The sequence below is a fragment of the Rhinatrema bivittatum genome, chromosome 2, assembly GCF_901001135.1.
Source record: "Rhinatrema bivittatum chromosome 2, aRhiBiv1.1, whole genome shotgun sequence".
Lineage (NCBI taxonomy): Eukaryota > Metazoa > Chordata > Amphibia > Gymnophiona > Rhinatrematidae > Rhinatrema > Rhinatrema bivittatum.
In genome coordinates this window covers 660,490,766-660,508,130 of record NC_042616.1, presented here as the reverse complement: position 1 = coordinate 660,508,130, position 17,365 = coordinate 660,490,766, and the positions used below count along the sequence as shown (strand labels likewise).

General features: G+C 42.7%; 1 protein-coding gene across 1 annotated transcript in view; it reads left to right on the top strand.

The window, feature by feature from the left end:
• The window catches only part of CPA6 (carboxypeptidase A6), a 313,862-nt gene extending 305,330 nt beyond the window's left edge, over positions 1-8,532 (top strand). The window contains exons 10-11 of the mRNA XM_029591435.1: positions 4,053-4,137; positions 7,766-8,532. Coding sequence (XP_029447295.1) covers positions 4,053-4,137; positions 7,766-7,953 — 273 coding nt within the window. The 3' untranslated portion in view covers positions 7,954-8,532. The remainder of the gene's footprint in view (positions 1-4,052; positions 4,138-7,765) is intronic.
• Positions 8,533-17,365: the final 8,833 nt, after the last annotated feature.

Here is a 17,365-nt window from a genome sequence, read left to right as displayed (position 1 = left end):
CATCTTTACTATATTTATGCTGTACCACCTCACTTATAGGCTTATGCCAGCATTAATCTCTTGCCCATAGAACCTCTCCCATTGAACTAGTTACTTGTATTATCTCTTGTATCTTCACTATCTCTGCATTAATCCATGCCTCCATTAATTACTCACTCTTATTTTCTCTCTCCTGCTACTCTCCAACTCTTTCTATTTCTCTTCTTCCACCCTTTCTTCTCCTGCTAATCCTAAGGCAGCAGCAGACAGGCCACAGATCTTCAATCATGCACACAAAAGCCTCTTTTAGCTATGTAAAAATTTTCTAAATATTTAACTACACCAAAAAGCATACCTACAGTATGGAGCCAGAGATTTTTGGTCACTCCAGGTAGCCAGATTCTAGTGGCCTCTTAGATCCAGGCTATATATCTTATGGATACTTCTCACAGTGGCCATAAGGTTTTAATCATCCCATACAGCAGGTCAAGGGTATCTGTAGTTAATCCTCAGTTCTTGGGTCATTTTGTCTACTTAGGATGCTTCTTGGGTCTGCATAGGCGTGGGAAACATAGGTACTACTCAAGCCTATCTTTAAGATTCTAGGTTTGGAGCCTCTTTCAGGTGACAGTACTACTTCACCCAATAGATTGACTCTACCAACCTCCTGCTTATATTCAATTATGATTTTTAAAAAAAAGGTCTAACAAACTGCAAGGTATCCACATGTAACAGTGGCTTTGCACTCTTAACAAGCAGTTTCCCTTTTTCATCCGCTGGAAGATGATATTGCATTTTTGGGTCCTCTGCAGACGATGGCCATTCCCCCTGCCTTTAGAATTGGTCAGTGCTCCCCCTTTCTATTCTCGGGTTGAGCATGCTCAGTTTCCGTAGGTTGGAGTTTGAGTTGCCTGAGTTTGAGTTGCTGTTATAGTTAAGAGCTGCCTGATGCTTTGGTATTTTGGAGGCTTGGCAATTTTGGGGAGTTTGGAGATCCCAATGGGTCCCTACTCTACTACAAGGCATCCTATTTTTGTGCCCTCTTGGGTGTTCCCTTATACAGAAGTGAAGAAGAGGTTTTTGGACTTTCAGAGAGTGGACCTGTTTTATGAGATTTTTCCAGCCTTGAAGAGAAGCCCCCTTCATGGTAGGAGCTGTTTTGGAGACTACTTGCCTTTCTAAAAGTCAAGGAGGAAGGTAATGCTCAATAAGAGAGTTCTGGACCCAAAAGCAGTTAAGAACATAAGAAATTACCATATTGGATCAGACCAAGGGTCCATCAAGCCCAGCAACCTGTTTCCAACAGTGGCCAATCCAGGCTACAAGTACCTGGCAAGTACCCAAATACCAAGTAGATCCCATGCTACTGATGCCAGTAATAGCAGTGGCTATTCCTTAGGTCAACTTGATTAATAGTAGTTGTTTGAGTGCTACTATTTGTGAGGAGCTGTTTTCCCTTCGTCAAGATTGGGAGAAGAACACTGGCTCAGGTTGAGGATGGACAAGGAGAAAGTGATTTTGGGGATGATTCTTTTGCTTTTCAGGATGATGATTTTTGCAGTCTGTGCATGGATACTTTTCTTTAAACTTCAGTAAATCTTTTTTATTTTGAACATCACTTCCATAATCTTTCCATGCCATGAGGTATTCCAATTTATTGCATCATTTGTGAAAGTTCAAAATTTCCTATACTTCATAGTGGGAGCCTTCTTCTGAAAAGATCTCTGCCAGTTTGTGAGGCTGTCAAGAGGGCCAGGAAAGGACCAGTGGCTTTAACAAGGAAACATGGAACATATTATGTATCCTTAACACAAGTGGAAGTTTAAGTTAATAAGTCACTTGCTCCATTCGACACAGGACCAGAAAAAGACCTATAAATCTAGGAGTCAAACGAAGAGAAGGGACTCGAAGATGCAGATTCTGTGTGCTTAACACACTAGGTCACCAATCTGAAGTTGCAGGGCTGGTCTACACCTCTTGTCTGCATATTTCTTTGCCTGAGCTGCTGCCTTGTAAATCAAGCAGTTTTTTTGTAGCCAAAGATCCGGTGGAACGCACTGTTAACCGGCATTTGGACGCGCATTTTCACCACGCTAGCTTTACCCCTTATTCAGTAAGGGGTAATAGCGTGTCGAAAACGCGTGTCCAACTCCCCACCCCCCCCCCCCCAAGACTAATAGAGCTCGCAACATGCAAATGCATGTTGATGGCCCTATTAGTCATTCCTGCGTGATTCAGTAAGTAAAATGTGCAACCAAGTCACACATTTTACTTTAAAAAATTAGCGCCTACCCAAAGGTAGGCGTTAATTTCTGCCGGCGCCGGGGAAGTGCACAGAAAAGTAGTAAAAACTACTTTTCTGTGCACCCTCCGACTTAATATCATGGTGATATTAAGTCGGAGGCCCCAAAAGTTAAAAAAAAGTTAAAATTTAAAAAATAAATTTAAATAGGCCCGCGCTCGCAGATTTAAAACCAGACGCTCAATTTTGTATAGGAGGTGAGGCTGGGAGTTTGGAAACAGCCTCACCTTTTGATTCTAATAGTACTGCAATAGCTGAAATTGGAATAATCTCACTCCAAGAATACAATCCCACATACAGAACCACAGGAATGTAATACTACATTATAATCTCTCACCTATAAGAAATATCTCACAAAACACCTGCAAGAACACTGGGTTGGCATTCTGCCTTAGGTCTTCCACTCTCCGGTTTGGGTGGCAACACTGTGGGGGTAACATTCACACAGCCCCTGGCAGGGGGAGAGGGGGCCATAATCATTGAGCATTACAGACACCTAATGGCTGGATTTAGGCCATTAGAGCAGTATTCTGGAAGGCGCTCTGGTGTATGGCCCCCAACTGAGGATTATTGTCACAATGACTGCACCAAATGTAAGGTGGTAGGGGTGGGGGTAGAGGTGATATATAAACAAGGGGAAAAAATCCCCAGGTAGTTGCAGATGAAGCCCTGGATTTGAATGAGCTAGAGCAGCAGGAAAAAAACTTTTTGGATTAAAAAAAAAAAATTCCCTTAAGAGTTAGTGTAGGTGTTCCTCTATTCAGGTTGAATCAAAGGCTATAAATAGAATGAAAACATCAGAGCGCATGTTAAAGGTCATCCAGCCAGCTTTTCCATAATACATCAAGCTTGCAGTGTAATGTAAAAAGGCTTTCATGTCTCACCTAGGCTCAGCATTTGCCTTGCTTTTTTATCTAAACGGTACTTTTTTTATATATATAAGAGGCAGTATATTGTCTTGCAAAAGAACATACTAGGTTTGATTATGGAATTTTCTGGATATGACATTATCTTCTCAGCATCTGAAAGAAAAACGGCAAAGTGCAGAATCTTTTACATGTGTAATGCAATCTACATAAGTCATTATGCTGTGGTAAAGGAGATTAATGGAGATTACCTTTAAGAACTTTTATAGTAATGCACCAGCACTTCTCTAGACTGGAATTTTGTCAAGGCAAACTACCTCCTGGCAAGAATGTACTAATTGTCTAAGATAATACAAAACCCCTTTATATGTGAGAGATGGTGCTTGTTCTTCTTCCAGTACTTGCTAATTGTTAGATAGGAGCTCCCCCACCCCCACCATGAAATAAGCCAGATAATTTAAAATTCAGTAGGTTGTTTCCATTCAGGTTCAGTAGTTTTAAAATATAAACTGGAGACTGTCATATGCAGTATGCTCCTCCACAAAATGAGTGCATCAAACCGAAGTAGCTGCTTTACTCTTTTTATTTTTTAAGTATTGATTTTCCTATTAAAAGCTTCATTCGCCAATGTTTTGTTTGTTTTAATTTAATGTTTATTGAAAATTTTCAACATCAATCAACAAAATAACAGCAAAAGCATAGTGTACAATGAAATAGGATCAGAACAATTTCCAAGAGAATCCATTGCTTTTTTAAGGTTATATAATTAAGATGTCTTGTGATCAATAAACATAGTCATGCAAATATTTGGAAAGTATCAGAATGGCAGCAACAAAGATCTAAGAGTTGATCAAATTAACACAACCCTTGTAAAACTGTAATATTTTTTTTCTCCCATGGCACAGGAATCTGCAGCATATAATGCAGTAATTGCACTTCAGTCAGCATATGGTATAAGATACAAATATGGTCCGGCTTCCAGCACACTCTGTAAGTCCTTCGAATGTACACTGCATCAACAAATATTTTCTTTTCTCTTTAAACAAGGTTATTCATGAAAAAAGGGACAATTAAAACCTTTTTGATGCTCATAGTAAATATGTATTAAATTCAGTTATGTGATATAGGGGTTGAGGTCTGTACATGACAAAAGTAATCAATCCGTTCCTGCAGTGTGTTTAAGGGAATGCAGGTACAAAAACTGTTTCTAGGCACAATGCAGGACAATCATAAAGAAAACATGAGATATGGACATCAGAACATAAGATTTGGCATACTGGGACAGACCAAAGGTCCATCAAGCCCAGTATCCTATTTCTAACAATGGCCAATCCAGGTCAGAAGTACTTGGCAGGATCCCAAGGGGTAGACAGATTCCAAGCTGCTTATCCCAGGGTTAAGAAGTGGATTTCTGCAACTCCACCTTAATAATAGTTTATGGACTTTTCCTCCAGGAACTTATCCAACACTTTTTTAAATGCAGCTACACTAATAGCTTTCACAACATCCTCTGACAATGAATTCCAGAGCTTAATTATGTGTTGAGTAAAAAAAAAATATTTTCTCTTCTTAGTTTTAAATGTATCACCTAGTAACTTCATGGTGTGTCCACTAGTCTGTACTTTTTGAAAGTGTAAACAACCGATTGTCTACTTGCTCCACTCCACTCATTATTTTATAGATCTCTATCATATCTCTCCTCAGTCTCTTCTCCAAACTGAAGAGTCCTAACCTCTTTAGCCTTTCCTCATAGGAAACTTGTTCTGTCCCCTTTATCATTTTGGTTGCCCTTCTCTGTACCTTTCCTAATTCTACTGTATCTTTTTTGAGATGTGATGACCAGAACTGAAACAGTATTCAAGATGAGGTTGCACCATGGAGCAATACAGAGGCATTATGACATTCTCTGTTTTATTTTCCATTCCTTTCCTAATAATCCCTAGCATTCTATTTGCTTTCTTAGCTGCTGCTGCACCCTGAGCAGAAGATTTCAATGTGTTAATCAGTGATGAAACCTAGATATTTTGCCTGAATGGTGATTCTTACTGTGGAACCTCACATTGTTTAGCTATAATGTGGGTTACTCTTCCCTAAGTGCATCATTTTGCACTTGTCCACATTAAATTTCACTTTCCATTTGCATGCCCAGTCTCCCAGTTTTGCAAGGATTTCTTGCAATTTCTCACCTCACTTGTCATTGCTATTTCCAGGTCATTTATAAATATATTAAAAGAAGTGATCCCAGAACAGATCCCTGGGGTACTCCACTATTCACCTTTCTCCACAATAGGACACCACCCTCTATCCCATGACTTTCTAATTTCTTAAGAAGTCTCTGATGAGGGACTTTTTCAAATGGTTTCTGGAAATAAATCCAGATACACTATGAGCTGGATTTTAAATGCTCTACACACGTAAATCGCCTTATGCAGGCCGGGCCTATTTTATAAAGGCCCGGAGACGCACGTAAAGTCCCGGGACGCGTCTAAGTCCCGGGGCTTGCAAAAAGTGGCAATCTGGGGGCAGGGCAGGGCCTCCGACCAGCGGCCATTTTACTCATTTTATCACAGTTACCTTTTTGAAAGTTAAATGCTGTCGCAGTAGAATTTTTTTTAGTGTCCTCCCTCCAGTTATTAATTCAAATTTGATCATGTTGTGATCAGTATTGCCAAATGGCCCCAACATTGTTACCTCTTGCACCAAATACTGTGTTCCACTAAAGACTAGAGATAAAATAGTTTCCCTCCTTGTTGGCTCTTGTACCAGCTGCTCCATGAAGCAGTCATTTATTTCATCAAGAAGTGTTACCTCCCTGGCATGTCCTGATGTGACATTCATTCAATCAATACTGGGGTAATTGAAATCACCCATTCTTACTGTGCTTCCCTAACAAAAGCAATAGCATGATATATATATATATATATATATTAAACAAGCATTTTTAATTAACACTATTTTATAGATATTCTTTTAATCACAGCTGTGTTGTTGGTAACAAGTATCAATTGTATTTTTCTTTGATATAACTCTATTTGTTTTCACCCAGCATTTTCTTCCTGCTCCTTTGGGCTTCTAGCTCAGTCAGAACTAGTTCTAGGATCCAGGACCAATGAGCCTTTATTTGCAACTACCTGGGGAAGTTTATAACCTCCGTTCCCAACCCCAACATACTTAGTCCGGTCATTGCATTGATGGTCATGCGCCAATGCACCTCATGGAACCATGCAATCATGGGCCCTGAATCCTGTCATTAGATATCATCCTTGAGCAATGACCATGACTCCCTCCTCCCTGACCCCCTGCTGGGCATTATGAACACTGCCTCCATAGCACCCTTAGTCAACACAGGGAGCGGAAGAACTAACTCAGAGAGTGAACTGAAGACCTTCCGCATGGCAATGTGCAGAACTAGGGATGTGAATCGGGCTTCGGACGATCGAAAATATCGTACAATATTTTCAAAATCGTCAGAAATCAGGGGCTCCCCCAAAACAATAGGAAAACCCCACGATATTGTTTGTGGGGGTTCTCTTATCGTTTTGGGGGAGGGCGGGAAAAACGGCACACAAAAATAACCCCTAAACCCACCCCGACCCTTTAAAACAAATCCCTTAGCTTCTCCCACCCTCCCGACCCCCCAAAAAACTATTTACAGGTACTTGGTGGTCCAGTGGGGGTCCTGGGAGCGATCTCCTGCTCCCGGGCCGTCAGCTGCCACTAATCAAAATGGCACCGATGGCCCTTTGCCCTTACCATGTGACAGGGTATCCGTGCCATTGGCCGGCCCCTGTCACATGGTAGGAGCACTGGATGGCCCGCGCCATTTTTAAAGATGGCGCCGGCCATCCAGTTCTCTCTCCATGTGACAGGGGCCGGCCAATGGCACGGATACCCTGTCACATGGTAAGGGCAAAGGTCATCGGCGCCATTTTTATTAGTGGCAGCCGACGGCCCGAGAGCAGGAGATCGCTCCCGGGACCCCCACTGGACCACCAGGTACCTGTAAAATATTTTTGGGGGGGGTCGGGAGGGTGGGGAAAGCTAAGGGATTAGTTTTAAAGGGTCGGGTGGGTTTTTTGTTTATCGGCTCGGGCGCAGCCGATAAACAAAACCGTGATTGGGCCGGACGAAAAAAAAAACACAATGTGAATCGGAACCGGAATCCGAACTGATTCCGGTTCCAATTCACATCTCTATGCAGAACTACCCCAAGCCACCAGGCCAAGAGCTCTTAATCTAGCCACCTGTCAAGCAACATTTCATCTTTCTTTCCCACCTTTTTCATATCTTCAGCTTTTGGATATTTTACTCAGCTTCATCCATACTGGCACGGCCTTAAGGCAATCATTAAAATGACCAACCACTTAAGCCAATGGGACAATACATGTTAGTTTGTCTGCAAAAAAAAAAAAAAAGTGTTTTTGTTAAACATGAGTTCATTGAGAAGGCAACTGACAACATCTTAAATGTGTAATCTTTCTGGATTTGTACAGTAAATGTTTGTTACATTCATGGTTCTTTGCACAACAGAATAAACTGGATGTATCTTTTTTTTTTATTTCTGACAAAAGTTTCACTTCACCCAGGTTAAAAAAAAAATCTGTCTTTTTATTTTCAGATGTGAGTTCTGGCAGTTCCATGGACTGGGCGTACAAAAATGGTATCCCATATGCATATGCATTTGAACTGCGGGACACTGGGCATTTTGGATTTTTACTCCCTGAGTCTCAAATTAAACCTACTTGTGTTGAGACCATGCTTGCTGTTAAAAATATCACAATGCACATACTGAAAAAGTGCCATTGAGTTTTAAGTGTGTGGATTTCAAGCTTTGATGCTTTTGTATTTTTGGCATGCTTTTTCCCCTAAAACTGAATGATTGTGCTATAGAACATCACTGGAAGAATATTTAGAAAGAATTCACCTGTACTTCCTGTGCAGTACAAATGCCTGGTGAAGAACTGATGACTTTGCAATAGCTTCTAAAAATATTCAATGGGATGTGATTGAAAACATAATAAAGCAAACTCATTGAAACTGTGGACAAATTGAATTAAATTTAAAGCCAGGCTATCTTAATGATACTTTGCAATCATGATACTCCAGGGAACCAAAAATTTGAGGGGAATCTCTAAAGAACTTGAATATAAATGGAGGGCAGAATTACTTTGTAATATAAGCGCAATGCAATGTCAGTAAGGTAGCTAGCACCTAGTGTATGTTATAATGGAGTCATCTGATAATCTACTGCTTTGATTACTAATTTTTAAGCCATGCAAATTATTACCTTCTTCAAATATATTTGCTATGTAATATAAATCTGTGTGATCAGCCTCTAACCTAGTGAGACGAAAACATTTTATTAGTTTGCTGAATGAATCAGGCCCATTCTAGCCTTTAATTGTATGTTGCCAACCCCTCCTACCTCGGCCCTCTTTCTTCATCCTTGATCTTGCTGATAGGATGGGGGCACTATGCCTTTGTCAGAATGAGGTGGGCCACATGGAACCGTGGCCCGACCAAAATCTGCCCATTCCTGCAGAATCACTGTGGGAAGTTCAGGGCCTGAGGCAGCTCTGGGACTGACTGCTGCTTTGAACTGTACAAAGCAGCAATCAGAGCAGGCATCATGGAGGAAAAGCATGTGGTCCAAGGCACTACCACTCTCTTCTTCCTGCTGCTGATCAGCATGAGGGGAGAAGGGAGTTGTAGGAGGAGAGAAAGGAAGGGATTGGGGGCTCGGGGTAAAGAAAGAGAGGATTGGAGCAAGAGAAGATAGAGAGAAGGGTAGGGAGAGAAGAAGGTGGTGGGACATGGAAAGAGTGACAGATGTGGGGAGAAAGTGAGGGGCAGAGGGGAAGTGGAAGGGGGCAGGGTAGTGTTTGGCTGACTTGACACACCCCTTTCCCCACCAAAAAAGGCTTTTCACTGCCCTAGCTTCATGGGCATGTTACGGTCTGTCCTGAAATACCTTGTTTCGATTTGACAAATTCTTCACAAAAGTCACAAATAATTCTGCTTATAGTCTGATGAATAGTTTCCAAGGAAAATATTGAGGACTTTCACTGTAAACCAGTGGTTCCCAACCCTGTCCTGTGGAACCCCCCCCTCCCCCCAGCCAGTCAGGTTTTCAGGATATCCACAATGAATATTCATGAGAGAAAATGTGCATGCACTGCCTCCATAACATGCAAATTTTCTCATGCATATTCATTGTGTATATCCTGAAAACCTGACTGGCTGGGGGATCATCACGACAGGGTTAAGAACCACTACTGTAAATTGAAATAAATGTCAAACAAGTCTGAGGCACAGAAAGTGGGCCTGGAACCCAAATCCAGCTGTCCCATCTGGTGGTGTATAGTGCTGACCATAGCACGCCAAAATCAAAATTAAATTATGAATTAGACCTGAGAGAAGGAAGATTTGATGACTATACAGTGCAAAACAGGCATTGCTTCCCTATAGCTTCTCAGTTCATAATAAAGTATTGTGTGGTTGCTGTGTTAGTCCACTTAGCTATGTAGAAATAAAAGTCAACAAATGAGGTGTAGGTGAAACCATTTTATTCAACTAGAATTATACTTTTAGGGGCCAGTTTTGAAAACAGCCCATCTAAGAGTAAAGGCTGTAAGTACAATGCACCTGCAGACTTTGGACAATTTTTCAAAGGGAAAGTTTGCATGTGTTTTCCCTTTAAAAATTTCCCTTGGGTACACCTGGCCTGCTTGAACCTGCTTTATGTGGGGGCTAAATTTGGCTGGGAAATACCACGAGTACATTTGAAAATGCAATGTGCATACACTATTTCCTAATTCCAACCAAAACACGCCCCTGGGAACTCCTCCTCATAACCTGGCTAAAAGTATACGTGTTATGGAAACCCAAGTAGGGAGGAGGGAAGCTATTTTATAAAGCAGCCTTTTTACCCAAGTTATCTGGGTTCATTTTGAAAATTGTTCTCCCCTTCTGAATTCAGTGTTAAGTAGACTAGTGGAGAAAATGTATTAAATTAGTTGAATGAAAAGGTATCACCTACAACCAGTTTATGGACCTTTATTTCCAAGTGGCCATGGAGTGGAGGAGTAGTCTGGTGGTTAAAGCAGTAGTCGGCAAACTAAGGAAGCCACAGTTCAAATCCTACTGGTATGGCTTGTGATCTTTGACAAGTCAGATCATCCTCAGGTACAAACTCCTGGAGTCTTTTATTAAAGATTTTCTCCCATTTTGTGCCTATGGGAAACATGTTTTGTAAATAGGGTCCTTAGATTGTAAGCTCTCTGGCGACAGGTAGATACCCACAGTACTTGAATGTAATTTGATTTGAAGTGGCTGACCAGCCTTGAAAGGTGGAATATGAATGAAACAATATTGTATTATAAAATGAAAAGTTATAGGGACATCATTCCAATTTTGCTCTGGATAGTTGTCATATCTCTCTTCTTTCAGGTAAAAATCATAATTAAAGGGGTTCATTTATGTTTAAATATGTTTATTGAACAACTTTATACAGGCAGGCACAATGCACAAGAACATCTTTAAAGAAGCAGAACAAGGCAAGGAAACACTGGTTGATTCTTCCCAGTGCCCCCCCCCCCGCCCCATGAGTGCACACATCCAGACCGAATACCCCAGTGAAGCCATCCCTCCCTTCCACCCCTCCCCTGCCTTTGCTTATTCCAATCCCATAATTTACAATCAAAAACAAATTAACAAAATGTTAACCATCATTGAGAACTAAGCTCCTTGCCCGGTGCAGCAGGGATTGTAAATATGCCTCCCAAATAGGAAGGAAAGATTTATGTTTCTTAGTCACATCAACTTTATCAACCTATTTCTTATTAATGCACAGGAAGTGTATTAAATTCCTCCAATGTGTGAGGTTCGGGGGATCATTGCCTACCCAATAGCACACAATAGATTTCTTCACAAGCAATAATATCTTCCTTATCCAGAGTCTCTTGAACCGCTGACCTAAGGACACTCCTGCAAGTTATCAAAAAGCAGCACAGTAGTATACAAAGGTAATGTTACCCCTGTGACTTGGCGAATGTCCTGGGTCACCGATTTCCAAAAAGTAGTAATATATGAGCATCCCCAGAATTGATGCCCTAAATTGCCAGGTGACTGGGTGTATTTTTGACATAAGGGTGAGGTCCCGAGATTCCTTTGAAAAACCCCTATTTGCGGGTAATAGTACCAAATGAGAAACTTATATTGAACCTCCCGCAGGTCTACATTACAAGTAAGAGATGCTATTCATTTAAAACAAAGGGCGTATTGAGCTTCTGTCAGATCTGTGGGGAGCTCAGACTTCTAGCTAGATAGCAAAGGCCCAAAATCAATGGGTAGTTGAAGATCCTTGAGATTTTATAAAAATAAGAAATAGAGTGCCTCGAAGAGTCCTCAACCTAAAAAATATCAGATACTAGCCCCCCCAGTCCTGCACATGCAGTGACCTAATATAACTAACAACTCACAAGTGGGCAAAGGAGAGTTTGTTTTCTAAGCCAAATTTCTCCACTAAAGTCAGGAACGGTTTAACCCCCCCCCCCCCCCCCTTCATCCAATAACTGAACAATCAGGTAAAGTCCCTTGGATACCCATAATTGAAAAGTCTGTTGAGAGTTCCCTGGTAAGAATCCTGCATTGCCTACTAGGGTAGAAACTGGGAAACATTACTTTTTAATTTTAGGGAAGCACAGAAATAGCGCCATGATAAAATCAAAGAAGTAGCTAGAAGATCCGCTGTTAAATGTTTTGGTACATCCATCAAAGACGAATGTAAAAGGTAGCCCAAATTATTGCACACAAAAAAAACAGTCTCTCTCAAGTTCAATGGGAGTATAAAAACTCGTACCCAACAGCCAATCTGCCACATGACAGAGGTTTCAGGCCACATTATATAACTTTATATCTGCTAAGTCTAAGTCCCGTTGGTCTTGCTTATGGCCCAATTTAAACCAGGGAATACTGGGCTTCTTATTCTTCCAAATATAGCACCATCCAACTGAGAGACCTCCCACTTAGAAAGATAACAGGAAATAATTTGGAGCAAATACAACCATTTAGGTAGAAGAATCATTTGGAACTAATTTATTCTCCCTGATACAGAAAGTGGGAAATCATGCCAAGCCCAGAACGTTAGAGCAATTTCTGAAAATTGACTTTATACAGATTAGGCAGATCAGTGATCAAAATAATACCCAAATATGTGAATGAATCTGTGACCCATCGCATCGGGAACTGTCCCTCCCAATTCTAGCACACATATCTATCAATCGAGAGAACTTCACATTTATCCAAATTTAATTTGAAACCCGCAAAATGTCCATAAATTTTCACTTCAGATAGAAAAGCTGATAGAGAAGCTTGGGGGTCAGCTATTTGTAGGAGAATATCATCCACAAAGACCAACATTTTGAAGTGGGCCTCAGCACGATTACCTATGGGAATCCCTGCAATCCTTGAATCCTACGTAAAAAAGGCTCCAGAGAAAGAATAAATAACAGGGGAGATAGTGGACACCCCTGCCGTGCCCACCTACTTAAAGAAAAATCTTCTGAGGCATAGCCATTTGCCGACACATAAGCACGGGGATCACAATAAAGGGTGCAAATTCCTGAAGGAAGTATCCCGAGATCCCAAAAAATTCCAAGGATTTAAACATAAAGCTCCACTCTCTGTTGAATGCGTCCAGGCTTAAAAGCATGGAGGGGAGGCGGAAGCGCCTACAACTAATCAGAGAAGTGATAATTCTGTGTATATTAGTAGTAATATACTGGCTTGGAACAAAGCCCACCTGCTTGGACCCTTTAAGCCCTGAGAGAAATTTTACCAATCTATTCACCATGATCTTTACTAGAAGTTTCACATCAAAGTCGATAAGAAAAATGGGCCGATAAGAGGCAGGGGACATCAAGTCACGTCACGTCTTGGACAGCATGATTATCATGGCGCTATTTGCTGCAAATGGAAACCTTTGGGAATCAATCAAATGTGAAAGCATATTTCCCGCGAGACCACCACTTTGCCCACCAACAGCTTATAAAATTCAGCCAGGAAACCATTGGGCCCCAGAGCTTTAAGAAGTTTGGCCTCCTGAATTTCCTGTGCTATTTCTTGCAACTGAATTGGCTTACTCAGCTGCTCCAGCTGCTCCCCCATTAAGCGGGGTAATCCTGCACACTGAAGATAATCGCGGCGCGCACAAATGTGCACCCGATTTTATAACTTGCGTGCGCTGCCGTGCGCATGTTATAAAATCTGGGTTCGGCGCATTCAAGGGGGTGCACACATGGGCACCTTGCGTGCGCCGAGCCCAAGGGGAGCCCCGATGGCTTTCCCTGTTTCCTCCAAGGCCGCTCTGAAATCGGAGCGGCCTTGGAGGGAACTTTTTTTTCAGCCCCCCCCCACCTTCCCCTATCTAACCCACCCCCCAGCCTTAACTGAATCCCCCCCCCACCTTTGTTCCATAAGTTACGCCTGCCTCAGGCAGGCGTAACTTGCACGCGCCGGCCAGCTGCCGGTGTGCTGTGCCAGAGCACTCGGCCCCGCCCCCATACCCCCGCCACACCATGCCCCCGGACCGCCCCTTTTTCGAAGCCCCGGGACATATGCGCATCCCGGGGTTTGCGCGTGCCACCGAGCCTATGCAAAATAGGCTCGGCACGCGAAGGGGTAGGTTTTCGGGGGTTAGACGTGTAACCCTTTGAAAATCTACCTGTGTTTATTGCCTTCCCCGAATTCACTAAGTACCCTACCTTATCTCTTAACGCAGCTATTTATTTTGAACCTCCCAGTGCTTCATCAGGTTAGCCAGCGTCCTGCCAATCTTGTTCCCATGCTGAAAAAATGTACTCTTGTAATAGATTAAACCCTCCTTTGCCCTTTGGTGAAGCAGTGTGTTTAAGGTCACTTGTAGTTCAAAAAACAGGAGTCGCGTATTAGCAGTTAGATTCTGATCTAAACATTTTTTAGCCATTTAGAGATGCTTTTCCACAGGCAAAATTTCCACTGTCAATGCTTTACTTTTCACAGCCAAATAGGAAATGATATCCCCTCTCAAGACCGCTTTAGCTGGTTCCCAAAACACAATAGGAGCATCTAAATAACCCTGATTGAACTGCACATAATCTTCCCATTTTTTGTGTAAATATACCCGGAACGGGGTCATGATATAAAAATTTAGGGAAGCACCAATCTTGTTTTACCCCATTGGGACAAAACCCTTCCAGATCAAATCAGACTGGCACATGATCCGAATTTATCAGAGGGCCGATGTGTGCCAACATGACACTGGAGAAAGTTTCCCTGTCCACTAATAAATAATCTATTCTAGATTGGGTGCCATATGCCCTTGAGACATGTGTAAACTCTTTGTCTAAAGGGTACAACACCCTCCAGGCATCAACCAGATCCAGCATCCTGCACATGTATTGGGCTCCTTTGTGAAAACTCGAGGGTCTCGTCGCCATCGGAGGGGATTTATCTAAACTGTTATCTTGAACATAATTTGTCTCCACTCAGTACCAGCAGGGGATGGGCAAGTGGCAGCAAAAGTTTAACTGGGTGCAGAAAAAATGGTCATATTATTTGGAGGATAAATATTGCAAAGCACAATCGGTTTGCCATATAGAACACCTTCCAGAATAACATAACAACCCATAGTATCAGCAAAAAAATCAGGTCTTCTGGAAAAGAATGTTCTTGTCGAGCAATATAGCCACTCCTGCTTTTTTCGTGCCGGATTGGACAGAGTACACTTTTCCCACCCATTGCCTGCACAACTTAATATGCTCATTGGCGCCCTAATCTTGTCTTCTGCAACATTGCAATATGGTTCCACCACATCTGTAAGGCTTGCAGTATCTTAAAACATTTAACAACAGAATCCTATACCACATACCTTCCATGTGACACAGCATGTTGTCATGGCCATCTACCCCCGAACCCCAGTATCCAGTAACTGAAAAAGATATGTTCGCCAAACCAACACCTCGGTTAAGGCCCCCGACCTAGGCCCCCCTACTATATTTCCCTCCCTGCCCATGGAACAATCAAGCAATAAGAGGCCAATAAAGGCATCAGAATAAGTGACAAAACTGGCTGAAAAATTACCCTGAATACCCACCCAACCCCCCTCCCCACCACACCTCTCCAACCGCAACTCCCCCACCCTCTCCTCCCTCCCTTCCCAACATCCCCCCAAATAACCTAAACCACTCTAACATCCAAAGCTCAATGAGAGGAACACCTGTATTTACTTGTGCTAGGGCCTAGGGATGTGCAGCAGGGACGGATTCGTCCCATTCGTTATTCGTATTCATGGGGAGCCAAATCCATTGCATCTGTTCTCAGGGAACCCTGATCCGTTCATTAGTTACGTATGTATTCGTTTCCCAAAAAACCCCCCATCCCAACCCTTTAAATTTAATTAACTACAACCCCCCACCCTCCTGACCCCCCCAAGACTTACCAAAAGTCCCTGGTGGTCCAGCAGGGGTCCTGGAGCGATCTCCTGCACTCGGGCTGTCAGCTGCCGGTATTCAAAATGGCACCGATAGACTTTGCCCTCACTATGTCACAGGGGCTACCGGTGCCATTGGTCGGCTCCTGTCACATGGTAAGAGCACATGGTAGGAGCAAAGGGAATCTGGGATATTCAGTGTCTGCGGCAACCATTGTTCTAACATGCCCTGCAAGACCTGATCCATAATAGTTTCGGGGAACCCGATAAAACGGAGATTGCTCTGAAGGGAGTGATTTTCTAAGTCTTTTAGTTTAGCTGCATGCTTGGCCACCTCCGCCTGGGTCTCGTCAGATCTTGCTCCAGGGCCTGAGCTTGCGTTTCCATCACCTCAATAGGTGACTCAGCCGCTGCGAGTCACTGGGAGTTTTCAGTGAGCAAACCCTGGATATCATCGAATCGTGAGTGCAGCTTACCAAGCTTTTCATCTATGGCCACCAGTATGACCACTGCCAATGTGTCTGGTTCACCCCTGGCACTCGATGGCAATGGGGGTGCACTCGAGGGGTCTGCCATTTTGCTGCCAAGGCCTGATTTAGGCTTCTCTTTGCAGAGTGCTTTCATCACCAAACACCCTGTTGGAAGCTCAAAGTAAGCACCCACAGAGCCGGATAGGTGATCAGTCCTGAAATCCGTGAGGTCGCCAGCAAACACTTGGGGAAGCCGATGCAGATAGATATAGGGAGTGGGGCCCAGGAGCTGCACAGACCACGTCTATATGCTCTCACGGCATCATGTGACCTCCCCTAAAGGGATAAATTTAAAAAGCATTTATATGCTTAAAATTGGATTTTACATATGTAAATACACTTTACTCATGTAAGTGGGCTTTTGAAAATTGCTATAATATATGCCATTGAATTGTCTATAGGATATTCACATGAAAATTTACTTTTCACATGTAAATGGCTTTATAAAATTGCTACAATGGTATGTTACATTTACAATTGTAACTTCTTTTAAAATGACCTTCCATGGTTTTATCCTGGGTTGGCTCTGTGGCAGTGCTGCATACCACCAGGCAGGACAGCTTGGGCTTAGTCTCTCCACAGACCAACAGGCAGGAGCGTTGCTAGGTACTTCAAAGATCTGGGGCATGGGCCCATAGGTCTTTCCTTTCCTCCCCTCACCCCCCAGCATTGCCCACTTTTCCACAGACCAGAACTGGCCACTTAAGGCCTGGGGAGGAGGGAGAAACCTGACCACCTGATCCTTCCCTCTTTGCATAAATTTACCACCATTGTCCCTGAAATGGCCTCCTCTCTCGTTCCTCTGTTCTTTCTATTCTAGCATCCCCAAGACAGCGGCAATTAACAATCTAACAATGGATCAGCTGAACCAACAGGGCCACTAATGATGAATGACTGATACATCACGCATATCCAGCATAGCTCTCTGCTTCAATGGCAGGGGAGAAAGTCAGATACTTCACTTTCAATGCATATCCAGCATAACTCTCTGCTTCAACGGCAAGGGGAATGAAGAAAGGTAGATCTATATACAGACAACAACCAACAAGGTCTGAATTATTTAGTCTGGGTAAACAAATAAGCAAGGATATAGCTTGCATATTGCGGCGGTTACTACCCCTAACTAATTAAGCTAGATATTTCACTTAGAGGCAGTTCCAACACTGCTCTCTACATTAATGGTGGGGGTGGAAGGGAAATAGAATCAAAAGGTTACTAA